General features: G+C 37.9%; 1 protein-coding gene and 1 long non-coding RNA gene across 3 annotated transcripts in view; one reads left to right on the forward strand and one right to left on the reverse strand.

Moving 5' to 3' along the window:
* Positions 1–27,947, forward strand: part of ddhd1b (DDHD domain containing 1b) — a 64,803-nt gene that overhangs the window by 32,332 nt on the left and 4,524 nt on the right. The window contains exons 8-12 of the mRNA XM_057822484.1: positions 2,900–2,975; positions 8,598–8,747; positions 16,867–16,931; positions 24,363–24,541; positions 27,599–27,850. Of these exons, the coding sequence (XP_057678467.1) occupies positions 2,900–2,975; positions 8,598–8,747; positions 16,867–16,931; positions 24,363–24,541; positions 27,599–27,850 (722 nt within the window). The remainder of the gene's footprint in view (positions 1–2,899; positions 2,976–8,597; positions 8,748–16,866; positions 16,932–24,362; positions 24,542–27,598; positions 27,851–27,947) is intronic.
* On the reverse strand, positions 20,335–22,869 carry LOC130907424 (uncharacterized). Of its 2 annotated transcripts, XR_009061467.1 has the most exons (5): positions 22,651–22,869; positions 21,664–21,754; positions 21,399–21,460; positions 21,273–21,324; positions 20,335–20,945 (listed from the first exon to the last, which is right to left on the reverse strand). It is a non-coding gene; the product is annotated as an uncharacterized LOC130907424 (long non-coding RNA). The 2 variants fall into 2 exon arrangements; XR_009061466.1 differs by lacking the exon at positions 21,664–21,754.

The following is a 27,947-nucleotide window of genomic DNA, read 5'->3' on the forward strand; positions in this document are numbered from 1 at the left end:
CGCATCGTTGTCATAGAGATGACAGCAGAAGTGGAAACATGGAAGATATTTGACTAAAAATGAAACAGAATTCAGCGATAGAATAGTAACGCTTTTTTTTTTTTTGTTTGTTTGTGTTTTTTTTCTTTTTTTTGAAAAGTGCCATTTGCTCTGGGTCCGCAGAGAGGTGTGCCGTGGCTAATTGAGGAAGCCGGCACTAGCTCGCAAGCAAGGAAATAATTTAGGATAACCACATTTTACCACAAATGCAGGGTTTCCCCTGGGATTTTTTGAAGCTGTGGTGTTGGTGAGTTGCATCGGAGTCGGACAGCCCCACCATGTCATGCCACGGCGAAATTGCTACACATCATGACAAATGAGAATTTTTGTTTTTTAACAACATTTATTTTTTTCCCAAGAGGAACCCTAACAAAGATCTATTTGAAATATTTCATTAGCCAGACAATCAAATATGTAGCTGCTTATTCAGCTGTAGTAGTATGAAAAAGTATCTGAACCTTTTGGAATTTAGCATTTAATGCTCTTTTAAAAGTGCAATCTTGGCAAGCCTTTGTTTTGCCTCCTAAAGTTTATTTTGCAAGAAATTAAGTGTTCCGAATCTGATTACTCAATTATTTGAACTAACGAGTAGATAGATTAATCGATTACTTAAAGTAATCGATAGCTGGAGCTAGAGGCGTGCGAAATTTCCGATTCTTAGATTATTCGCGATTCGTCCGTGGAAGATTCGAGAACGATTCACAAACATCCAAATTCCGATTATTGAATTATACCAGGTAAAGCGGAAATAAAACACAGTCAGCGCGGTCTTCAGGACGCAATGAGGAACGGACCTAGAGTAAATATCATGTTCAACTCATGCCGATAGATTAAAAAAAAAACAATAATACCTGACTGCGGCCGTCAGCCACTACAAACAGAGCCCAGTTGCTAGTTGCTACAAACATACAGGCACATACCGCTATGGTAGACATCGCATATATGTAGAACTAGATGTGAAATGACAGACGACAGCCGTGTTCGATCATATACCAAGAACTAGATGCGAAATGATAGACTTTCCCGCGCTAGTAAACAGGCGCCATCATAAAGCAGTAGACTTCTCTAGAAGGCTCTGTTGTAGCAAACCTAATTACTTTTTATCAAAAAAAACAAAACAAAAAAAAACCAAACCGGCAAAATCTTGACTTGAATCTACAATATCTTTAAATGATGAAACAGTTTTAAAACGTTCACGTCAAAAGTAGACAGAAGGGAAATGATGGAATAATGGGAGCAATTTTGACAACTTTAACGGTTGATTCACAACATTACATTAATTGAATGTAGTTTAAAGCTGCCGATACAGAATGGGGACTTGAGTATTTTATTTAATGTTTTAACGGTTAACTTGATACTGAAATAGTAGTTTGTTTAGCCTGAGAGGATTTTTGAACAATTTCTGAACCAGTGTACAAAAAATTAAAAGGGAGGGGGGGTATCAATAATCAATTTATAATCGAATCGGAGCCTCTGAATAGGAATCGGAATCGAATCGTTAGGTGCCCAAAGATTCCCACATCTAGCTGAAGCCCTATTCCAAACATGTTACTGTACTGTACTGTTTACAATACTTCCTCTTTTGATACATCATTGGAAAGCTTAAAATCTCAATTTTCTGGGAGAAGAACAATTTTGAACTGGAGGGCATTTAAAAAAAAAATAATAATAAATTAAACAGCGAAACCGTATCTGGAGGTGAGCGCATGAAAGAGCAGAATTATAGACGCCGTGACTTTAATGAGATATTAACGCGTACTTACCTTGTTTCAATCCAAAAACTCCATGTAGCATGTATCACTGAGTGTCAAGACACAGATGTAAATGGCCACAGCTGGATTTTTGGGGGGATTTTATGGGTGAAACATGGTAATATAACAAGGGTCGCGACATCAAGGAGTGGTCAAGATTTTCTTTTTCATATATTTACCGCTTTAAATGTTTTTTTTTCTTTCAAACGAAATATTAAACATCAATCAATGATTCTAAGCTAAAAATGACAGACATTTTGGATAATAAATATAATTAATTACCTTCGTTTTTAAACATCAATTAATGATTCTAAGCTAAAAATGACAGACATTTTGGATAATAAATATAATTAATTACCTTCGTTTTATGGCTGGGTTGAAACAAAAGCGGTTGCGCGACATCTGTAAACGAGGGTTTCCAGGGTAAAACGGACAAATTAAAAATAGTTTGGAGGCTTAATGCCCCAGTATATGCTGCCATCTGCTATGGCAGCATATACTGTAGACATATTTTTCTATCAAACACAACAGTTTTAAAATACAGCAGTTTCCTTTGAAAGAGGAGTGCATGAGCAGAAAACCGCTTTTTCAGTCTTGTCTGTGTTCATTCATTCATTCATTTTCCATGCCACTTCATCCTCACGAGGGTCGCGGAGTTGCTGGTGCCTATCCCAGCTAACTACGGGCAGTAGGCAGGGGACACCCTGAACTGGTTATCCGCCATAAATATTTTTGTTTGTTTTGGCAATGCCATTGTATTTCTGGATTATTTTGTTGACTTCTAGCCCTTAAAAAAAATATTTTTTTAATGAAAAACCCGATCCTTTTCACCCGATTCCGATCCTCTGAAAAATGCCCGGAGTGGCTTGATTTCCGATCACGTGATCGGATCGGGCACATCCCTAATTATTACTTTTTTCAGAAAGTGATGCCTTACACTACTCGTTATTGGGAAAATTAATAACACATATTAATGTGTTATACCCAACACTGCTCTTACCATGCCTCACTGGTAATGTGCTGATTTTTGAGTCTGTGTGTTTGCTTCCCTGGTATGAATGTGCTTGAGGACTGAGGAGTGTGTAAAAAACTGGCCTTTTTCTTTGCAGGTTGAGGGATTTGGAAGATCAGTTCCAGGGCTTGCAGACATTGTCTTGTGTTGCAGTACCAGCTTTGAAATTTAAGGTAATCTCAAGAGCTCAGATCCATTCTAGGCAAAAAGCACTTTGGAAAATAACTAAGAACAAAGACTTAAATATGTCTACTGTACAGGTGCGCACAGGTCCGTTCATAAAATGTTACATGAAAAATATATATTAAAAAAAATAATGACTTCATGGCGCTTATTAGGATGCTATGCTTATTCAAAAAGAATATGTAATAATTTTAGCGCGCTCTTAGAACGGACTGCGAATGAAGACATGAAGTTAACTAACTTTAGCTAATGAAACAACTATACTTAGATATTATAGTGATGATATCCTAGTAAGATTTATTATTCGATAACAGTAACTACAACTCTGATATCCAGTTTTGTGAATGTTTTTGCTTCTACGTACAAGTTAGGCAAGACGGCTCGCTAGTTAGCCTCTGGCATTAGCTTAATCTTACCTGCCTGTATACCTGTTAATTTTGGAGACATTTAGCTGGGAGTGATGCCGTTTGTCCCGATTGTTTAATCAATTGGAATCCGGTAGTTTTCTTGGCTTTGGGAAGGGAAAGAACCACATTTATACTGATACACTCGTCGGGTACCTTGTATCCCATTTAGATATTCCATCGCTTCACTATTTTTGACACCTGCAGGATTTATAATAAACATGACTGTTAAAGAACCTTTTTTACGTCATTTATTAGAGTTGTCCATTAGAACCCTTTAACACCGGACGTGTCAGCAGCGACACATCTAGGCATATCATCTTTGAAGCCTCGTCACGCTGTAATTACCTCACCCACGTGCCACTGGTTGGTCTCGTTTGAAAGTGTGGAAATTGAGGTCCACACCTGTTATTACATGAAGTAAATCGACCAAGTAAATTGTGAGATATGTCAAATGAGTTTATAGTTTTATACATAAATAAACATTAAAACTAGGAATGGGAACCTCTTGGTACCTCACGATGCGATACGATTTGCGATACAAAGCTCACGATAACGATGATCTGACGATATGGCGATACAACGATTATTGATACATTGGTCAGAAAATCATTCTAGGATATTCTACAAACAACTAACAAACAGAAAAATAAGCTTCTGCTGTGAATTTGGAAAGAGTTTATCAATAGTAGACATCCAGTCCATTTGAACTGGGAGGACTCCCACTTCAAACGGATTGAACGTCTATGGCAGTCAGTGGCAGCCAATGCCGGGGGACGATTAATTAAAGTAATTTGGGGCCATTTCAGTTCAATTACCTGTTGATTTTCAGTTACTTCCTGTTGAGTTTGGGGTATTTTATGGGTCACTTCCTGTTTTTTTTTTTTTTTCGGTTACAGAACAGAAAGTGACCTGGGAATCACCCAAATGAATAGGCAAGTGACTCAAACTCAACAGAAAATGACCTGTAAATGCCCTAAAATGAACAGCAAGTGACCTGTAAATGTCCTGAAAGTCAGACAGAATTACTGAATACTCTGGTTTCGAATGGACAAACATTCCCAGTCTAAATGGATTGGGCGTCGAGTACCGTTAATGCAGCCTTAGATTTATCAGACGCTATTATGGTAGAAGATTTTGGTAGCAACTTGTTGGTTCCTTTTTATTTATTTATTTTTTAGACATGGACACGGAATATATCGATAACCTTTTGGGATACAAAGTGTAATGATATATCACCATTTTGATATTTTGTCACACCCCTAATTCAAACACTGCATGAACTATGTGTTTATGTCAATATTTCTATAATTTCTTGTCCTTTTTCAAAATGGAAAGCACAACAAAAAAAACGTTTCCCAGGAGCCATTGCGAGGTCACAAAGGAAGGATGTCATCTGAAAAATTTTAATGTATTGCCGAACGAAGCGTCATCTAGTGAGAGGGAGGCGACGTAGTGAGCGACAGCCGGTTAGATTGAGCGAGCGACTTTGTGAAACGTGCAAGATGAATCAAAAACTAAATTTAGCACAAGCTAATGCATTATTTCTAGAGCTGTCCCGACTAGTCGACGTCATCGATGACGTAAATCCGTCGACGAGCACAACATCCCGTCGACGGTTAATGAAGGGTTAAAAAAATATATGCGCGGAAAGATCAGAATGTCGGATGCTCTGTATGCAAGCGGGGAAAGCGGCACAAAGCCAAAAAAGCGCACCAGAGTGTCCAAAACATTGACTTATTTCAAAGAAACAAAGGAGCGTACACTCTTCCGTCCTGTCTCTTCAATGCCAAGCTTGGCTGCACGTCGGCCGTGAATAAACACATCAAGCGCCGTAACCCAGTTTGTAAATTTTTTTTTGTTGTTTTTTCATTTTTTGTACACCAGAGGGTGCTGTCGCCTTACTAAATAATAATGTTTCATTGACAATGGGCGTATAAGTGCTATGAGTATTGTTCTTAATGCTAACTGAAAGGTTTATTTCATGTTATGGTTTATTTTATGGTATAGAAAATTATATAAGGTTAAAAGGTCATAAATATATACAATATATACAGTGATTGCACTTAAGGGAGAGATTGTCAATGATAAGGTAATAAATTAAGGTAAAGGCAATTCATATAGGCAATTCATTGATATATAAATAAGGTTTAAAAGGAAAAAGGTGAAAAGTTTTCGTTAATTTCTAATTGTGTTGTTTTATTTGTGTGCACCATAGCTTTTACAGTGTGATTACATCAAGGATGGAATAAAAGTTGTAAACCATCAGTTTAAGAGACCATCTTTTCAATCGGGATGATACACTAGTTAATTCTATCAGCATTTGAACTCATTGTTTATTTGTGATTTATTATTGTTATTTACGTGTTTATTTGTACTTTAATAAATAATTTAGGTGTTCCAATATGTTTTTTGTGAATTGATAAGCGTCAACAAAAATGTCATTGCTAAATTAGAAAACAAAAACAAAACAAAATTTTTTTTTTTTTAATTATTAGATTAGTCGACTAATCGTAAAAATAGTCGGCTGACTAATCGGGAGAAAATTAGTCGTTTGGGACAGCCCTAATTATTTCATCAACTCGAGGAAGAGATGGGCCCGATTTGTCGTTGTTTCTTCGGATGAGACAGCGAGTGAGAAGAGTGACAGCAGTAAGAGTGTGACAATATCTCGATACAGTGATATATCGCGATATTTTGCAACCCGATTGGTTATCGATATGCTCCCGCCAAGTATCGATACTTTTATTTAACATATTGGCCATACAACGGAGTATGGATGCTGTAAACTGCTCAAGGTTTGTTGAGCAATTCCTTGGCAGTCCACTAGGGGCGCTCGAGAGTGGCGGTGAAGGTAAAGTGCACACAAGTTGTCTAGAGAAGAAGAGGGAAGCTCCAAGTGGGTTGAAAAAAATAAAAAAAAGCTTCGTTATAACGGTGGAGGAAAAAATGAGAAAAATATTGCTACAAATCACACATGGGGACACACTTTAGATTTTACACCAACAAGAAAGGAAATAAGATGAAGAAGGACTTTGCTGTGTGCAAGAATTGTAGCAGATAGTGGAAGTGCTCAAACAAACGCTTTTGGCAACAAAGGTCATATACGAAGAAAAGACCCACCAATTTATCATTGCCCCACTCTAAGCTCAACTGCTGACTGACACCTACAGTGTCCTACCTATGTACTGTTTTTCTTTTTTTAAAAAAGATTTAAACTTTAAAGAAATTAAGGGTGCCATTCATCATGATCTCTCCAAGAGATATCAGTGGTTGTGGTTTGTTTCCGCTATATGTGCAGGTGCACAATTTGCACTAGATTTATATTTTACAGCAATGTTGCACAAAAAAGGTGTCAGTGTTTAATAAATGACTTAAACCGTATTTTTTCTATTTTGAAATATCTTTTTTTTTTTTCGTTTCAACAGTTGTATCGTAGAATATCATGTATCCCATTTCTGACCAATATATCGATAATCGCTGTATCGTGATATCGTGAGGCAATCGTTATCGTGAGCCTTGTATCGCGAATCGTATTGTATCTTGAGATGCCCTGAAGTTCCCACTAGGGGTGGGCGATATGGCCTTAAACACGTATCACGATAAATTGAGCAGATTTACCTCGATAACGATAAATGACGATAAAGTCGCCCAAGCGGACTGTTATATAATTTGAAAATCTGAATCAATGCATGAAATACAGATTAACAGTTTCTTGTTGATTTAGTTACCAGCATTCAATTTGATATATTTAACAATTGTACATGCAGTCTAAACATTAAGTTTATTAAAATGTATTGTAAACAATAAGAATTCAAGTATGAGCATTTATAACAGCGTGTATGGCTTGAACAATGTACATTGTCAAAATCAATATGCCTGTGCAAACATGTCATTGCAACACAAATGACTTGCAGCTTGAACAGTACACTTCAAAAAGACAATTTATTGTTAATGGCTGCTGTGACATAATTATTCAATACAAGTGTTTACTTTATGGTTTCAGGTTTTCTTTTTCCCCCCAGTGCATTTTTTAATATATGCACGCATACATGAACCCCCAAACAGACAGACAGACATACATTAAAGCTATATTGATCTTCTGCAAATGAGACACTTAAGATTTTATGATAGCAATAATGACACAGAATTAAGCACATACAGAAAAATAGCTGGGGCCATTTCTCGGCCATATTATTAATTTCACCGTTGGATTGTGCTTTATGCTGAATGCTTTACCATCAAAAAAGCTATCAGAGAAATCACACACAGTCAGATACAAAATAACGCGACATAGTAATTCCTAGATGCAGTCCGTGCCCAATCCACTCATTAAGTTCAGCCATTTCGACAAGGTTAGAACCGCTATCCGACTCCATCACGTTCATTTGTAGCGTTAGCCGCTAGCGGCCGCTAGCGTTAGCCGCTAACGTTAGACTGTGGCCTGGCTACCAGTAGAAAGCACTGAAAGCACCATCTCCGGAAATCGTGAGAACAAGGGAGGACAGCGGGTGAAAGCCCGTCTGGATGCCACCAAGAGTCTACTAAATGTCGGGTGAAAGTTTGGCGAACCTCCCTTAAGCCACACTCCATCACGTTTTGCTTGTAGCGTTAGCTGCTAGCGTTAGCTTACCGGGCTTCTGTTTGATTGGCTTCCTGATGATCACGTGACTCCCTACGTAAGTACATTGACTGGCTTCTTAAAGGGGAATGAACATAGACGAACAACACAGAGTCAAAGCGGGATGAAAAGCCTATTTTCTTGTTTTATTAATTTACCGAATTTACCGACATGGTCAAAATTACGTCGGTCACCGTGAAGAATTTCGGTGACGGTAAATTTTCGGTTTACCGCCCAGCTCTAGTTCCCACTCCTAGACAGCAGTACGCAAAGGGCGGAAGAAGAAATGGCACTCCCTGGAAGTGTGAGCTTTGTAACGTAGCTCCGTTTCTGGTTCCATGACGAAACTGAGTGCCGTGCCTGAAGAAATTGAACTGAACTGGTTCATTGTAAATATTTTTCTACTCACAATTTGTGTTTGTAAAACTACAGTTGTGCATGGGCATGACATTTTTTTAAAGTGGCATTAAAAGCATTAAATGAGATTTGCTGATACCTGTAAAAACCCTGAATTATACTAGTATGTTTGTGTGAAGTTAATTTGTTTTTTGTCTTTAAAGTGCTATATTGTTTCCTTCGTTTATCAGGTGGAGAATTTCTTCTGTATGGGCTCCCCTCTGGCAGTATTTTTGGCATTACGAGGCATCCGTCCAGGAAGCAATGGTGTGCAGGACCATATCCTCCCCACCTCAATCTGCAAACGCCTCTTCAACATATTCCATCCCACTGATCCTGTGGTGAGTTCATTACAGTGAGGGTGAGGGTTCCCTATTTAGCACTTTAGGGCAGCTGACCACTTGTCACTACTTGTACTGAAGTTCAAGGACATTTCACCAGGTACAGTTGTTAGTAGGGAAAGTGGCTTGATGGGGACCACTCACCCATGATCACATATTACTTATTTATATTTCTTATCTGCAATCAGTAACTCAAGTCCTCAGATGAAAACCAACAAATCTGTTGCGGTCCGCGAAAGAAGAAGTAAGGTTGGACCCCAAAGCAGACAACAATAACAGGGATTGCGTACAAGGGTTTATTGAACACCCAAAAAAATTGCAGTCGCGAAAAGGCTACATAACAGCAGATCGGGATCAATTAAAAAAAAACCAAGGGAAAACCGCGGTTAGAGGCAAAAGTGTCGCAAAAGCTGGGCGAAAACAAATAATGCACTCAAATACCTGCACAAGGCAGACGATTCCAAAAACTAGGGCGGCAGACGAATGAAAAAAACCAAATCAAGGATGCAACTGGCAACGAAGTAATCGAGAATACAAATTGTCAAATAACAGCAAGTCAATATCTCGGCAACCTGCCTAAAAAAATCTGACAAGCTGGAAAAGCATAAGCGGATTTCCAGGGGGGCCAGGCCCCCTGTGGTGGCCAAAAAGTGTCATTTAATGTAATTGACTTTCCTATACAGTACATGATTTTGATACTAAGAATTTTTCCGGTTAAATATTGTCTATAAAAGTTGTAAAACAATAAAACAAACAACAAAAATGAATGAAATGAACAAAAAAAAGATATTTTTATAATTGGTCTAAATTATTTTTCGTACAGATCATGTGACTAGCACCTTAGACGGTCATTTGCTTTGCTTAGCCAAAACCACCCGAGGACCGAAGAGGCAAGATGGATATACGTAATTTTTTCAAACCTAAGCTTTCAAAAGCGACAACAACTATAGAGTAAGAACCAAGGATTGAGAATGTGGACCATGAAACGCCATAGAGCACCACCAAAATGGTGAGCGGAGTTTCAATCTGCCCCACTAAAGACGCTAATTGTACAATAAAGCCATCACCGGTGTCTTGCCAATGTAGTTACCCCCTTCAGAAATTGTATCCCCTGGCCACGGGAGACACATTTATGTCTACTTAAACAATTAATTGAAGTAAGAGAAGAAACACAGTTATTTATTTATTTATTTGGGACACTGACGTTGATTAAACTGGAGAAACTCCATACAGGTCTTGAATTACAGTAATAACAGTTATACATCATCCTACGACTAAAACGGTGAAACATCGATTTTTTTATGTTCAGTACATATGTTACGTTATACGACAGGATTTTTTTTTTTTTTTTTTGATAGATGTGCCATGCTTTAAAACCTCGTAGATCTCTATATCACCAAAACATGGAAATCAAGTGTAGCGCAGTGGCTCCGCCCAGGGGATACGATTTTTGACTGAGGTAACTACATGGGCACGACACCGGTGGGCGTACCATATTCAATGGATGACAATATTGGTGAAAGTATAGCCTAAGCAGCCTGATTTGGAGTTCCCCTCAAGAATGATGGGAAACAAAAAAAATGCTAATTTTCAACTTATTATTATTAATATTCTTGTAAGTTAATTTTATCGTTCGGGGTCATCAACATGTTGTGCCCCCCCCCCCTCCCCCCGGCCCAAAAGTCAAACGGAGAATGTGGAGAAGGTGACACAATGCCAGTTGTCATACTAGCCTTGCTAGTATCGAGCACAGCTATTCTCCCAATACCCCCTAACTGCATCATCACCCCCAGCGTGCATTGCGTGTGTAAAACATGGCGCTTTCTGTAGGTCAAAACATGTACTAAATATTATAGATTTTTAAATCAATGGCAATAGTTTATGTATTTCTAATAACATATTTTAGTACAAGAGAACAATTGTGACTTATTAGGGTCTGCAATCTCTATACCCGTGGGGGATCCACGAATATAAAGATTGTAGGGCCTAAGAAGACCCCACGTAAATGAAATGGCCGGTGTGATCATTGGACTTCCGACTGCAAGCTTGTGTGTGGTCATGTGACTGTATTGTTACCTCTTGGTATAATGGAGTCATGTGATTATTGTTGTGACAGCTCGTTGATGAACTTGTAGAACCACTGTTGGCATATGTAGCAATAATAAAGTCAAATCTAATGTGAGAGAGTAAAAATGTAACGACTAGTGTGGCCCAAAGTAGTGGAGTCAGAGTCAAGTAAAAGTAAAAAGTAGGGATGTCCCAATCCGTTCATGTCAATTTAGTTAAAAAAATATCCATTAACGATGATTGACAGGTTTGTAGCTTTGATCATTGTTAAACTTGCATAAGTGTGCTGTGGCAACTCATTGTGTAAGTGAGAGGCTGTTTTTAGCCACGTAAGCGTCGAAGGATGAGTGGATTTGAGGGGACTCACTCAATGAAGCATTTAATACAGACAAGCATTTTTCTTCGTTATTCGTGTTTAAAAATAATTCACACTTGAAGGTGGCACGGTGGGACAGTAAATGTTTGGAACTTTTGTTAAAAAAAAAAAAACAAAACAAAACTTTTTTTCCCGGTATTGGATCGGGTTCTCAAAATCAGATGACTCTGGTGCAAAAGTATTCAATCGGGACATCCCTAGTAAAAGATATGGCGTGTTAATAATCCTACTCTTTGAAGTACATTTTTATCCCAAAGGTACTTAAGTAAATGTAACGGAGTAAATGTAAATCAGTGCTACACACCTCCGCCAATCAGACTCCATGGATGGGTTGGATGTGGCCTAAGGTCGATACTTCGCTTAGATTTGTTCCAATGGGAACATGACATCATGTTCATAAAAATAAATCAGAGGTCAACAATCTTGACAGAACTGATTCACTGGGCAACAACAAATTTGTTTGTCTGAGTTTCGTCAGTGGATTTAGGACAATTCTGATGCGCTGAATCTGAAAATGACATTGGTTTTGCTCAGGTCATTAGGTCAACTTTTCTTTCTATGACCAAAAACAGTTTTTCGGTTTATGGTCGGCCTTCAGCCTTTCAGTCTTTATATCACATGTTATTAAATGTCAAATTATAACAAGCTATATTGCTCTAAATTCACCAAGGAATATGGCAGTGAAGACCCTATGTCGATATCTTTCATAGCGGCTTCCCTATAGGCATGGGAAGTTGAAAAAAAAAAAACGTTATTTGACCACCGGAAACGCAGAGAATTTGACATTTGACATGTCATAACTCGGTGCCTATCTTCGAAAAGCTTCCTGACATTAGTGACAAAGATGCCCCCTGTGTTGAAGGAGATAAAGACGCAGAAGAAATGGCTCTTGACGATGATGCTCCACATCCATTTTCCCAAAAGGAGTTGAATGACCTAGTTCGTGACCTCAGCTTGTCAAAGTACTCTGCTGAACTGTTGGCATCTAGAGTGAAGGGAAAAAAAACTCCTTTCTGACAATGCTTGCATTAGCTTCTACCGCAACAGACATCAAGAGTACCCCCGTTTTTTCGCTGAAGAGAAGGGCTTGGTGTACTGTACGAACAGTGCGCAGCTTCTGCACAACCTTGGAATGCCACAGTATGAACCCAAGAATTGCAGACTTCATTGACAGCAGCAAGCGATCGCTGAAATACGTTCTTCTACACAACGGCAACGAGTTTGCCTCTGTACCCCTTGCTCACTCAACTACACTAATGGAAAAGTTTGAAGCAGTCAAGTATGTACTGGAGAAAATTGGTCAAGCTGGCATCTTTGATGGCCTTCAGATCCGTCAGCTCATCAGAGATCCATTGTTTGAACACTCAATGAATGAAGTAGAACTGTAAGCGTGGAAGGCATTCGTTCTGGTCGTGAAGAACTTTCCTGGCAACAACAAGGCCAAGAACTTGTCAACAACATGCTGACTGCTTTCAGAAACCTCGGATGCAACATGAGCATCAAAATGCACTACCTATTCTCACATATGGACCGGTTTCCTGAAAATCTAGGATCAATGAGCGACGAGCAGGGGGAGCGATTCCACCAGGATATGAAAGAGATGGAGACTAGGTATCAGGGACGCTGGGACGCAGTCATGATGGCTGATTACTGAAGAGACATCCCTGCTGCTAAGCATTCTAAGAGTTCGAAGAAACAGAACTTCACGCCCTGAATTTTGAACAATGATGAAGTAACATGCAATTTACGTGTACTTACCTTTATCAATGTCCACCATTTAGTTCGCAGTAATCGATGTTTCTATCATGTAATCAATATACAGTGGTACCTTGACATACGATCGCTTCGACACACGATCTTTTCGACATCTGACGTAAAATTTGACTCGCCATTTGTTTCTACATCCGACGAAATGCTCGAAATAGGACTATTTATGACAGTGTCGCAGTTTCATTGTTTTCCCGCAAGACGCACACACAGCAGATTTTTTTGTGACAGAAATCAACATGGGTTGATGTTAAAGCAGGTGGTAAAAAAAGAAAAAAGGTGAGGCTTATCAATGGAAAAATATGAGCGTGCCGTGCGCGCCCGTGAACTGCTTGACAATACTCCTCCGACCTCCGTTTGACATTCTTTATAAGTAACCATCGCCAAAGAGATTGCCAGCTTCATCAGGTTTTTAATAGGGCTGTCAAATTTATCGCGTTAACGGGCAGTAATTAATTTTTTAAATTAATCACGTTAAAATATTTAACGCATGCGCGGGACAACCCACTCATGCATTGCCGCAAACAGACTACAATGGCGCCGTTTTATGTACAGTTGTGGTCAAAAGTTTACATACACTTGTGAAGAACATAATGTCATGGCTCTCTTGAGTTTCCAGTTATTTCTACAACTCAGATTTTTCTCTGATAGAGTGATTGGAACAGATACTTCTTTGTCACAAAAAACATTCATGAAGTTTGGTTCTTTTATGACTTTATTATGGGTGAACAGAAAAAAGTGATCAAATCTGCTGGGTCAAAAATATACATACAGCAGCGCTAATATTTGATAACATGTCCCTTGGCCATTTTCACTTCAATTAGGCGCTTTTGGTAGCCATCCACAAGCTTCTGGCAAGCTTCTGGTTGAATCTTGGACCACTCCTCTTGACAGAATTGGTGCAGTTCAGTTAAATTTGATGGCTTTCCGACATGGACTTGTTTCTTCAGCATTGTCCACAAGTTCTCAATGGGGTTTAAGTCAGGACTTTGGGAAGGCAATTCGAAAACCTTAAATCTAGCCTGATTTAGCCATTCCATTACCACTTTTGATGTGTGTTTGGGGTCATTGTCCTGTTGGAACACCCAACTGCGCCCAAGACCCAATCTTCGGGCTGATGACTTTAGGTTATCTTGAAGAATTTGAAGGTAATCCTCCTTCTTCATTATCCCATTTACTCTCTGTAAAGCACCAGTTCCATTGGCAGCAAAACAGCCCCACAGCATAATACTACCACCACCGCTCTTGACGGTAGGCATGGTGTACTTGGGGTTAAAGGCCTCACCTTTTCTCCTCCAAACATATTGCTGGGCATTGTGGCCAACCAGCTCGATTTTTGTTTCGTCTGACCACAGAACTTTCCTCCAGAGGGTCTTATCTTTGTCCATGTGATCAGCAGCAAACTTCAGTCGAGCCTTAAGGTGCCGCTTTTGGAGCAAGGGCTTCCTTCTTGCACGGCAGCCTCTCAATCCATGGAGATGCAAAACAAGCTTGACTGTGGACACTGACACCTGTGTTCCAGCAGCTTCTAATTCTTGGCAGATCTGCTTTTTGGTGATTCTCGGTTGAATCTTCACCCTCCTGACCAATTTTCTCTCAGCAGCAGGTGATAGCTTGCGTTTTCTTCCTGACCGTGGCAGTGACAAAACAGTGCCATGCACTTTATGCTTACAAACAATTGTTTGCACTGTTGCTCTTGGGACCTGCAGCTGCTTTGAAATGGCTCCAAGTGACTTTCCTGACTTGTTCAAGTCAATGATTCGCTTTTTCAGATCCATGCTGAGCTCCTTTGACTTTCCCATTGTAGCGTTTGTGGGCGTTTGCATCCAATGACCCCTATTTAAATGGCCTCAGAGAAGTCAAAATTGCTAATTCGTGTTGCTGTATGTATATTTTTGACCCAGAAAATTTGATCACTTTTTCTGTTAACCAATAATAAAGTCATAAAAGAACCAAACTTCATGAATGTTTTTTGTGACAAAGAAGTATCTGTTCCAATCGCTCTATCAAAGAAAAATCTGAGTTGTAGTAATAACTGGAAACTCAAGAGAGCCATGACATTATGTTCTTCACAAGTGTATGTAAACTTTTGACCACAACTGTATATTGAGAGCTAAGAGGCAGAGACAAGCGAGTGGAGTGGACACAGGCATTCATTGGGGCCGCACTATTTATTGGCATAGTCTTTGGCATCACTTTCACAACAATTATAACTATTGTGGGAAGCGACGTGGGAAATAATGACAGAAGATAATCTTTTTCGTAACACCCTGTATTGAACACAACGCAGAGAAGATATACCATTTGCAGCCACCACTGACCGTCATGGTTGCCCAACTTCCCATTATACATTTGGGCGAACAGTTAAGTCGCTACAGTATCAATTACTGAAAGCACAACAAAAATAATATTCCTCTCAAAAAAAATAATGTTCACAAAAAGAAAAGCGCTCAATGCAAAGAGAACTGACATTCCCAATCAAAATAGCTATGCAAAATAATACTCAGACTTTGGTCAAACTCTATTCAAACATTTCGTTTAGCTAAAAAAATACACTAGATGGCAATATTTAGTCACAATATCTAACTATCAGAGGTCTCGTACGCTGTGAAGTCAACACTCAAATGAACGCAAGGTACAATGAACCCGGAAACTACGGCATCAGTCGAGGGGCAAAACGCACTAGAAAAACTTGGCATATATCTATAATTATTTTAAAACTCGTCCTTGACACCTTGTGGTGTATTTCAATCACTACCTTCCACAATGGCGAGCTATTAGTTTATTTTTTGATTGAAAATTTTACAAATTTTATTAAAACAAAACATACAGAAGGGTTTTAATATAAAATTACTATGACTTGTACTCACATTTATCTTTTAAGAATTAAAAGTCTTTCTATCTGTGGATCCCTTTCACAGAAAGAATGTTAATAATGTTAATGCCATCTTGTGGATTTATTGTTATAATAAACAAATACAGTACTTATGTACAGTATGTTGAATGTATATATCCGTCTTATCTTTCCATTCTAACAATAATTTACAGAAAAATGTGGCATATTTTAGAGATGGTTTGAATTGCGATTAATTTTGATTGATTTTTAAGCTGTGATTAACTCGCTTAAAAATTTGAATCGTTTGACAGCCCTGGTTTTTAATCATTTATTGTAGAACTTGTGCAAAAAACGCCAACAGCCCGCAACAATAGGACGTAAAAGTGAAAGGAATATCTCAACTGCATTCTCTCACTCTGCCGTCACCCCCGTGGTGCGTTCAGGTACACCACACAAAATACGACTGCCGCATTAGAACCCGATTTGTTACATTATTACAGGTATTGTTATTATTATTACTATTACTATGTTATTATTCCGATTTTTATTTATTAAGCATCTGTTTTGCTCTTTGTAATTGCTATTTGCAATAGTAACAGGAGTATTTATTAAGGATTTGGTGTAGGTTTTCGGGCTGTGGAACAAATTAATGGAATTATAATGTATTCTTATGGGAAAATCCTGCTCGACATAGGACCATTTCGACTTACAAACAAGGTCCTGGAACAAATTAACTTCATATGTAGAGGTACCACTGTATTTTGTTGGAAAACAAATTTTTTCACTCGAAAAAATATTTAGAATTATGACATGTGTTGACAAAAATTAGCTGACAATGCCACAAAAATATTAACACTTTTCTCATATCTTTTTTTATTTTAAATCAATTTAGCACAAAATCCTGACCTGATTGAGAGAAACATATGCTGTTTTGTAATTCAGCAGATGTACAAATCCAGACAACATTCAAAAAGTAAAAAATTGTTGCCGTAATATGAAAACAGTTTATGGTTACATGGAAAATGCTCCATTTCTTTAGCCCAAGTAATTTGTTTTTCTCTGTTCTTTTTTAGGCGTACAGATTGGAACCTCTTATCTTAAAGCACTACAGTAACATTGCACCTGTTCAAATCCACTGGTGAGTCAAGTTGTAACATTGGTACATTTATGACTGGTGGTTCACACTGCTAATTTTCATTCAGAGATGAATGCTTGATAATGAGATTCTCACTCGATATATAAGCATGATAAAAAGTAGAAATTGAATGAAAGTTTTTGTAAAAATATATTTTTGATTTGGGTTTCAGAATATCATTTGCTCAGATTGACAACACATACACTTTTAGAAGAAGACAAAATTCAAGAGCTTGTTTTGAAGCTCTGGTATTAAGTGATTAAATAGCACACGCTCAAAATAATATTTAGTTAAATGTCCTTAATCCATGCGTTTTCTAAATCACCAGTTTGAGAAGCTGTTCATATGATCGTGTTATGCAGATTACATATTTTCCTTTGAGCCACAGTGTTGACATTTGGAACACACTGACCCCTTTATGTGTGGCATTTTGGATCGTGTTGACATTTTTATCAACTGAATACACTTTGACACAGATTTTGTTCATAACCTTTATGGATAGAACTTCTTGGGGCAGTTCTGTTTTGGTGGCCTCAGCATTGCAACCGTTCATTTGAAGGATGATGTTCGCTTCATCAAGCTGCAACCGACATCTCTCGACTCTGAAGTGAATCGAATGCAAGTTCCTGTTGATATTTGTGGCTCCCCGCTCCTGGTGTAACAATATATCAAAAGATGATATATCACGATACTTTGATTATCGATATGCTCCCACCAAGAATTGATATATCGCTTTAAAAAGGTGTCAGCGTTTAAATTAAAAAGGTACACTGTAAAATATTAAAAGTTGACTTTACTAAAAAAATATATGCAAACTTGCTGCCTTAAAAAAATTAATTTATGTTGACTTAGATGAATTAGATTTGATTAACTTAATTATTGTGAGTTGGCAGTACTCAAATTAACTTAAAAAATTTGGATTATAGTCACTTGTTTTTATTGAGTTGGCAGTACTCAAACTAACTAAAATAACTGGATTACAGTAACTTGTTTATTTTGAGTGCACAGTACTCCCATCATATTCAGGTCAACTTAATTTTCTTGACCTAAAAGAATTCCACAATAGAAATTACATCTGCACATACTAATTTCATTAAAAACACATTATCTAACAGTAATGACCCCCAAAACACAATAAATGGAGAACACTCATTGGATTAATTCAATGGAATTAAAATTTACTTTAAAATGCTCAAAAGTGCATTTAATGAGAGACACTGGCTCCTGGCAGGCTGAACGGTGTTTGGTTAATGCTCAGTATCAATGAACAATCAGTGGATTAATTATAAACCTACTTTTGCAAACATTTTGCACCTCATACAAAGTATAAGTACCTAAAATAACCTTTTGCTACAGAAATTACTGAATAATACCTGAACTGCATCAATGTCCACTCCTATCCTGTAATTTCCAAAGACTAACAGGCGAGATCCTATTATCATAATTTCAGGACATTAACTCAGCATTGAAGACATGGCGTCAAACTAGTTTCCCATTACAACATGAGCTTGAGCTCTAGTAAAGCTAACAGTTCTGATTTCTCCAACAATATTAGTGATCAAAACTGGAACTACAATCAACATTGTGCCATGGTTTAAACTGTGCAGCAGGGATAAAATAAACATAAAAATACAGAACTCTTTTTAAAACACACAACTCAGTTCAAATTCAAATTTCACTTTAACACCTGATACAGTAAACAAGATACTTTGTTTTTTTCACATCACTAAAAGAGTAAATGCAAAACGTGTACTGGAGTTATACACCTGAGAAACCTAAAATCTTACCAAGAATATGTGTCTTATTTTTATTCAAATTCTAATTTCATATTAAGCTTTTTCCTCAAAAAAAAAAAAAAAAAAAAAAAGTAATTTCTATTCAAAAATATTTCATTAGTATATATATATTATTTTTTTTTCAATCAAAGAAAAAGTCATGTCAATCAAAAAAATTTGTTTGAATGCAAAAATAAATTTGTAAGTCAAAAAATATGTTTGAAAACTATTTTTCTTTGAAATTTTTTTTAAAAAATTTAATTATTTTTTTTTTATTGAAACAACTTTTTTGATTGATGTAATTCTGCGTTTGGACCACATTTTGGCTAGGACATTTGTGTCTTTATTATTCAATCCAAAAATAAGTTGCTTCAAACAAAAAAATGTATATTTTCAAAATAAAATCACTTCAATTAAAAAAAAAAAAAAAAAAAAAAAAAAAAACAATTGTAGAAAAAAAGGTTTGAATGTGAAAAAATATTTGAGACTCAGAAATTTACGCTTTATTTTTCATTGAAACTGTTTTCTTTGATCGAAGCAATCCTTTTTGTTTTTGAGCCATATTATGGGTAGGACATTTGTGTCCAAATTATTCAATCCCAATAAAAGTTGCTTCAATCAAAAAACTGTTTTTAATCAAAGAAAAAAAAAACTTTTGCAAAAATATTTTTTTGAAAAAAAATTTTTTTTTTAATTTTTATTTTTTAATTGACGTGTCACTTTTTTTTGAAAAGCAAAAAGTTTTAAACTTTTTTTTTTTTTTTTTTTTTTTTTTAAGGTGGAAAAAGTTTTGAAGGCACTTTTTTTTTTTGAAGTGGAAAAAGTTTTGAAGGCACTTTTTTTCGGTTGAATCATTTAGACACGAAGATCCAACTTCAACGCTACTTCTGACATGTTTGAGTGGCAGGTGATTACGCCAATGGCATAAAAGCAGGAAGCAAAAATAATGGCCACCAGGGCTCCATCCAGCCATCGGACTCTGCTCGAGTCCAAGCCGAAAATAGGGCACCGGTACGGGGGTGTGACATCGGCATCTCACCGGTGTGCCGGCGATGGTACGGTGCCCTGTTGCGGCACACTGGCGGACCCCGATATCACTACCCCGGCGCGGAGGCCGGCTGTTGAGTAGACGGCCCGCGACTGACACGACACTCATTCAAAGCTGAAGCGACGGGGCTCCCGGCGCGGGCTACTGGGCAGGCTAGTGTCGGGCCACTCGTCGGCCACTCCCATACCGGCGCGTCGCGACACTGCGGTTGGACCCCGATTGCCAACCGTCACGTCAGGGCAGTGGGTGAAGTTCCCCTCTTGAATCACATTAAGCAGCAGCGCACCATACCAGCGCGGGCACTCCGGTGAGATGCCGATGTCACCCCCCCGTACCAGTGCCCTATTTTCGGCTTGGACTCGAGCAGAGTCCGATGGCTCGATGGAGCCCTGGTGGCCATTAGTCATTCTTTTATGCCATTGGTGTAGTCACCTGCCACTCAAACATGTCGGAAGTAGCGTTGAAGTCGTATCTTTGTGTCAAAATGATTCAATCGAAAAAAAAAGTGCCTTTAAAACCTTTTCCACTTCAAAAAGAAAAAAAGAAATGCGTTCAAAACTTTTTCCACTTTAAAAAAAAAGTTTTAAACTTTTTCCTTTAAAAAAAAAAGTGACACGTCAATAAAAAAAATATATATTTAAAAATATATATATTTTCAAAAAAATATATTTTTGCAAAAGGTTCTTTTTCTTTGATTAAAAATAAGTTTTTTTTTATTAAAGCAACTTTTATTGGGATTGAATGATTTAGACACAAATGTCCTACCCACACTATGGCTCAAACACATTTCACATTTCTTTGCTTTTGTGTGCAGTGAAGGTCGAATAAATACTGCTCTGAAAGTTAGTCTTGATATGGGCAAGTAACCATTTGCCTCAGCTTAAGATGTCCTCGCAAATGGGTAAAGAAGTCTGCTTCTGAGCAGGGCTCCACAAAGTTGCACAACTGACGGTCAAATGCAGTTTCTCCACTTTTGCCTGCATCTTTTTGAGAGTGCCATGTCGATAGGTGTACTTTGAGTGCATTAAAAGATTTAAATGTGCAGAGGCAGTCCTTATGAAGACATGGGAGTAGGGATGTCCGAGTGTGGTATCCATGTTTTAAGCGGTAATGCTTAAGCAAGTAGGCTCTTTTCAGCAGAAAATGTGCAGTACTTGCAAGTCCACTGCATTAGAGAATACTGCTTTGGTTGACCTGAAAAGACATGATAATTTCAGCATTGAGAACTTGTTAGAAAAAAAAAAAAGTTAAATTTTTTCTTAACAGTCACAAATTAAAATGTCCAATTATTTTTAATCACAAATTAAAATCTGCAACAAATTATTTTAATATTCACAAACTAAAATGTTTAACAATGAGTTATTTTTAAATTAACGTAATTGATTATTTTTGAACATTCAAATTGAGATGTACAATTAATTTCTTAATCCATCTGTAAAAACATTAATGCATGTTTGTTATCCCAACCCATGAAACAAATACAAATATTAAATGATTCATTGATCAGTGTATGAAACATACCTGTAATTGCTGAGACTGAGGTATGTGTGGACTTTTGACCATTTGCTTCAGCCTAATTGGGGGATGGTGAAAAAGAACACAAAATTAAGGCAACAATTTCAAAATATAGGCACATAAATGACCAACCTTAAACACACCAGGTTGTTATGGCGTCGAGTGTGATCTCTGCACTCTTTCGATCTGTATTCCTATATTAGGTTAGACCAAAGTTAAAGTGGTGAAATAACAGGGGGAAATGTGATCTAGTCCTCTGATTTTTGCGATTAATGCATTTTAAAACAATTTCAAATTATCAGTGCAGTTTGATCAAACATGGAGGGGGAGCACTGCACATGAAGAAAAGCAAATGGAAGGGCAGATGACAAACACTCTAAAGCAGGGGTCCCCAAACCTTTTCCTGTGAAGGCCACATGACTTTTCCCTTCTCTGATGAGGGGCCGGGTCAGTTTGTAACAGAAAAAGTGTGACGATTGCAGCAGTGCCTAAATGTAAAAAAATTATTGTTTTTCAGAAAGCCATAATTAAATAACCCTTTCTGAATTCTTCTTGGAACAAAATAAAATAAAAATAATTATAACATAATATAATATCATATAATAATGAATAATAATAACACAATTAATTAAGTAGATAATAACCAAATAACCCTGTCTGGGTTCTTCACAGAAAAAAGCCAGGAAATAATAACACTATTGGGGGGGGGGGGGGTCAGGGGGCCGGACCAATTGTGGAGGCGGGCCGTAGTTTGGGGACCCCTGCTCCAACGCAAGAACCGATTACGTTGGCGCACATAAGGTCTGACTGTGCATTTAGCTCTTACCTGAGCCGAAATAGACAGGCTGAAGCTGACTTAATTCTAGCACTAACTCTGTAAATAAATCACTTTATCGACATTTCTAACATTTTTACGTGAGAAAGTAGCCGTTTAGATCCACAACGTGCAAATTCGGCGCTACTCAAGCTAGCCGTAGTGATTAAGGCACTTCCTGTTAGTTTCACAAAATAAAACACCCGCTAACGATAGAATTAGTGTTTTTATTTTTAAAACAGGAAGCGAACCTCCCCTCGGTCTAGCTAACTTAAAACCGCTCGGTAACTGTTTTAAATCGGTTTTAAAAACCTCTCCCATCGCCTAAAAACGTTACGAGCCCCGTCTGTCAAGAATTCAAAACGCCGGCCGGCATAAAATGGGAGTCTACCATAAACTGTAGTCTACATTTGTTTCTGAAAATGATGAGGTTCCTGTCACGGTCATATAGCATGCTTGCTAGCGGTGATATTTGATGTAATTGACACTTCTCCTCCCTGGCAGCACACAGGCTACTACACTACAACAAGACAAATCGACGGTTTACAAAAGAGTAAAATATGTACTTACCAAATCAGTGTGCTGAGGACAAGTAAACCCACAATGGCGAAAATAACTGAGAAAGGTGTTGGAAAGAGCGCGAAAGTGGGCAGGGCAGATCTGCGCATGTCTGATAGAACGCCCAAAGGACACTGGGTACAAGAAATTATTTTTTCTAATTTGACTTAACTGGGATATATCAAGTTAAGCAAGTTCTCCAACCCCAAATTACTACTTACTTATTTAAAAGTAGTGTTCGCAACAGGTTGATGAAAATTGAGTTTAGTTCACTTATCACATTTAATTAATTTGAATGTTAGCATTTACAGTGTACCAAAAGGTTGCTACTAACATTTTCCATTAGATTAATGTCAACGCATTCACTTTATAATTGTATTGATGGGTCCACATCGGCCAGCCACTGCGCAACGCCTTCAAGCAGGGGGCCATCCCACAATCCGCTTCAGTTATTCGCATTCGGTCGCAGCGACACATGCAGCGATTCAACGTCGGATTTAGGTTGAAAAAGTACAAAAGCTGTACCGCATACAAACAGGAAGGATTGTCTCAGGAGTGATTTGTTCGAGGTTTCGAGGTAATTATTATTGGTACCAAGCATCTAATTTGAAACGTGAAGAAAATCAATGGGAGAAATTAACTGCTATGGACTAGCATCATTCTTCTACATATTTAAGTAAAATAAATGCAAACTGCCTGTTTTTTTTTTGCTTTTAACCAAGAATTGAGACTCTTTTACATCCACGTCTATAAAGTATTCAGGGATTTAAACATTTATTCACAAGAATTTTCACCGGAAAAAGGTGTTTGTTTACGTATGTATAGCGGACGCTTATTCCTTCCAGACAAGCCTCATATAGTTCGCAATATTTACGTAAAATAAATGTTACATGCATGTTTTTTTTTTTGCTTTTAACCAAGAATCAAGACTGTTTTACGTCCATAACTATAAAGAACTCGGATTTAAGCATTTATTCACTAGGATTTTCACCGGAAAAGCTCTGTTTATATATGGTGGCCGCTAATTTCCTTTCGGACTAGCCTCATAGTTCGCAATATTTACATAAAATAAATGCTACCTGCACGTTTTTTTTTTTTTTTTTTTTGCTTTTAACCAAGAATCGAGACTGTTGTCAAGTTCAAATACGAATCCTAGATAGACATTTGTAATATTACCCAAAAAAAGGAAAGGCACTCAATTTAGTTGAATAGCTTGCAAGGAGAAGGAGGGGAAACTATACAGCCAACAATCAAGACTGTTTTACGTCCATATCTAAAAAGAATTGAGGGATTAAAGCATTTACTCACAAGAATTTTCACTGGAAAATTGAAAACTGTTGATTTGGAGTCCCTTTCCTATTAATTTTTGGACATTCTTGAATAACTTCCTTTTCAGTTAACCAAAATCAACATGAAGTTACCTGTAAATGCCCCAAAATCAACAGGAAGTGACCCGTAAATGGCCTCCAGAAGAAGGATGATAATAGCTTGTTTATTATTTGTTTTGTTGAATCTCCTGGGAGTTATCATGAGCCTTGTATCACAAATTATATCATATCGTGAGGTACCCAGAATTTCCAACCCCTACTCCCTGTACTAAGCTGGCAAATTGTTAGGATGTGCCCCACCTCCTGTCCATAGTTAGCTGGGATAGGCCGTAGTACCCCTGCGACCCTCGTGAGGAGGTACTGACTGAATATGAATGTGTGGCTCTCATGTGACAGGTACAACACCACCAGCCCCACTCCATATGATCAAATCCGCCCCACGCTGCTTAACCTTTCCAAAGAGGCAACATCTATATCGGACTCAGAAAGCCTTCCTAGTCCCTGTACCTCCCCGCCCCAGGCACGGCGACATTATGGAGAGTCCATCACCAACCTGGGCAAGGCCAGCATCATGGGTAAGTACCTTCAAGGTTGAAGGAGCAATATGCATAATTGGTGGTGTAATCAGAATCAAAATATTGACACGCCTTCCCTATCGTAGCACAGGATAAGTGCTACCCAATGGAGAATCAAGCTGCGTTATCATACCAATATTTGATTTCAGTCAGAGACGAGAAAATGCAATTTCTGGAGAAATTGCGTGGGAAGCTTTGCTGGTCAGTTTACTTGTAGTACAAGTACACATGCTTGTAGTTCTAGTGCACGTACTAGTACATGTGTTTGTAGTACATGTGCTTGGAGTATTAGTACACATATTTTTAGTACAAGTACCATAATTTTTGGACTATGAGCCGCTACTTTTTTCCTCCATTTTGAATCCTGCGGCTTATAGTCTATTATTTATTTGTTGAGTTATTTGTGTTAATAGATAACACTTTATTTGACATAAGACCGTCATAATTATGATATGACACAATCGTGGGCATTACTGAATGCTTATGACAGATGTCATTAAGTGTCATCCTACAAATTGTGTCACACTCCATTTATGTCCAGCTTGGAACTTTTACATCCATTCAAAAGTGAGATCATTTGTCGGATAACACTAAATGACATCTGTTATGAGCATTCATTAATGCTTATGACAGTGTCATGTCATAATTATGAATGTCTGATGACAGTCTTACGACGCCATTGTCAAATAAAGTGTTACCAAATACCATAACTAGCAATTAATGAAAAAAACTGGAACACTAACTGAGAACATAATTAGCACAGAACATGAATTTCTATTGTTATTTACATCTGTAGCGCTGCAATGCATGCCAGGAGGCATGTTGGACAACAACAGTGTTGACAGCAGGTGGCAGCAGAGGTTGACTGTCTCCCCCAGGGGAGCAGTGATGGCCAAATGAAGCTTCTTGAAGCAAGGAAGCTTTGTAGCCAATTGGTTCAAAGCTTCATGGTGGTTCATTTGCTTTTATGACAGTCGTATGATAACGCTGTCAAATAAAGTGTTACCGGTTAAAATCTTTCGGTGTAACTATCCCATAACACAGTGAAGACAGCTGCAGTTTATAGTCCAGTGTGGCCTATGAAAGGACAAATGCCATTTTCGTGCCAAATTTGGTGGGTGCTGCATGTAGTCAGGTGCGCCTTATAGTTGGAAAATTACCGTACTCGTAGTATAAGTAAGCATAATTGAGTACAATTGCACATTTTCTTCTTGTTCTCGTCTCGCCAGACAAAAACTGGCATTCATCTCATTATGTTTTAGTCTCCCAAAACACCTTTTAATCTTATTATGCTATCTTATGATGCTGGTGGTAAAAAAAAGTTAGCATTTTATTTCATTTAAGCTAGCTATGCAAGGGTTTGAGGCTTGGCTCAGGTATTTTGATTTAGTTTTTAGATGCATTTATTGCACTTGTGAGATGAAAGTGCAATTCTGCATAGTTCTAAGAAATACTCTCGTATTCTACTTATTCACATTCACATTATTCACATTTAAACCTCTTTTAAAAGTTCAATCTTTAAAAGCCAAAATAAATGTTATTGCAGCATAAACACTTGTTTCTTTCACATCTCCTAAAGGGATCCTCGATCTTAAAGACATGTAGGCTCTAATAAACCACAATTGTTCTCTTGTACTACTCTTGTACTGTTGTTAGAATCTTAGAAACACATAAAATGTTAAATCAATGGCAATATTTTATAATATTTAGTACATATTTTGACCGATACTTGCCGCCATGTTTTGCGGGCTCGGAGTGATGACGTAATTGGGACGTTTCCAATTGTGTACAACAATTGTGTATTGCTGCCTGAACTCATTAAGTACCGTATTGGCCCGAATATAAGACGGCCCTGATTATAAGACCCCCTCTTTTTCAAGACTCAAGTTTAAAAAAAGACTTTTTGAAAACCAAATTAATTTTTATACAGAAAATAATTACAGTACATCCGAAACAAATGATTATAACAACATATTTGAGAAAAAAAGCATGTTATTTTGCCTCATTCAAATCTTAATATCTGAACATTTAAATATGTAAACTAAAGTGCAATCACATTCGTAAATGAATGGCTTCTGGTTTTTGAAATGTAAATAAACCAATCTATTGTGATAAAACAAAATTGCAATAACTGCATTAACCATCAAAGTGAAGTCTAACTGTAACTGTAGTCTTGAAACAAATCTGAATAAGGAAAAACATTGCAATAAAATAATGCAAACTGGTTAAACTAAAAAGAGTAGCTGAGATCTGTCATGACATAACATTGCTTGCTTCAATGATATCTGGCACCATCTAGCGTCATGAATGGGGAGAGTAGCTGAGATCTGTCATGACAGAACATCACTTCAATGATATCTAGCGCCATCTAGCGTCGTGAATGGGTATAATGTCTAGAGCGCGAATATAAGACGACCCCCTCCTTTTCAGTGTTATATCAATGCAAAAAACACCATCTTATATGCGGGCCAATACAGTAAAATGCCACGATGTGCTGCTTTTGGATGCAATTTCCAGTCAAATGTTACAAGAGGACTGATGTGAGTCTTCACAGATTTCCTATCGACAAGAATAGGAGAAAGGTTTGGGAAAATGCCTGTAGACTGACAAAACTTCCCAAAGACCCAAAGCTTTGTTCTCGCCATTTTTCTCCTACCGCGTTCGAGGCTTTTAGTCGATGACAACTTATGAAAGTTCTCAACAGAGCGGCTGGATGTAAGCGGAGACAAATCAAATGCTGTTCCAACTATTTTCCCTCACAAGAAGCCTCAATGCGCTCGGATAGCGAGTGAAATGCGCGCAATAAAGCGCCAAAGACAAACTGCTGGCTTCTCTCTTAAGTAGGCAAGCCACTCCTGTCGCTACATCGGTCTTGTCTTTAAGATCGAGGATCCCTTTAAAAAAATTATTCTGCAACGCATTAAATGTTCGTAATCCGATAACACGATTATTCGAACTAGCTAATCGAGAGATTAATCGATTACCTAAATAATCGATAGCTGCAGCCCTACTTTACAACATTCATTTTTTTAAATATATGATCTATTTGTCCTTCAGGTGCTGCAAGTATAGGAAAAGGAATCGGGGGAATCCTGTTTTCGCGCTTTTCTAGATCCAGTGGCCAGGTGTGTGGAGTAGAAGAAGAGCCCTCGGAGTTTGAGGGTCCAACCACAGAAGTAGAAAACGCAGCGGGAGAGAAGGCAATGCTTCCAGAAAGTGATGAAAAGGAGAAACCAGTCGAGGAAGAGCAGAGGGAAATAGAGCACTCAATGTCACAGTCTACTTCCGTAGTCATGGACCACGCCTCTTGTAAGTGCAAGTTTTCTATATTCAAGCAAATTTTTGGTCCGCAGCCACATTCACTCCAACATCAGTTCAAATTGGTCACGTAACAACAATTCACCCC

The sequence above is a fragment of the Corythoichthys intestinalis genome, chromosome 19, assembly GCF_030265065.1.
Source record: "Corythoichthys intestinalis isolate RoL2023-P3 chromosome 19, ASM3026506v1, whole genome shotgun sequence".
Taxonomy (NCBI): domain Eukaryota; kingdom Metazoa; phylum Chordata; class Actinopteri; order Syngnathiformes; family Syngnathidae; genus Corythoichthys; species Corythoichthys intestinalis.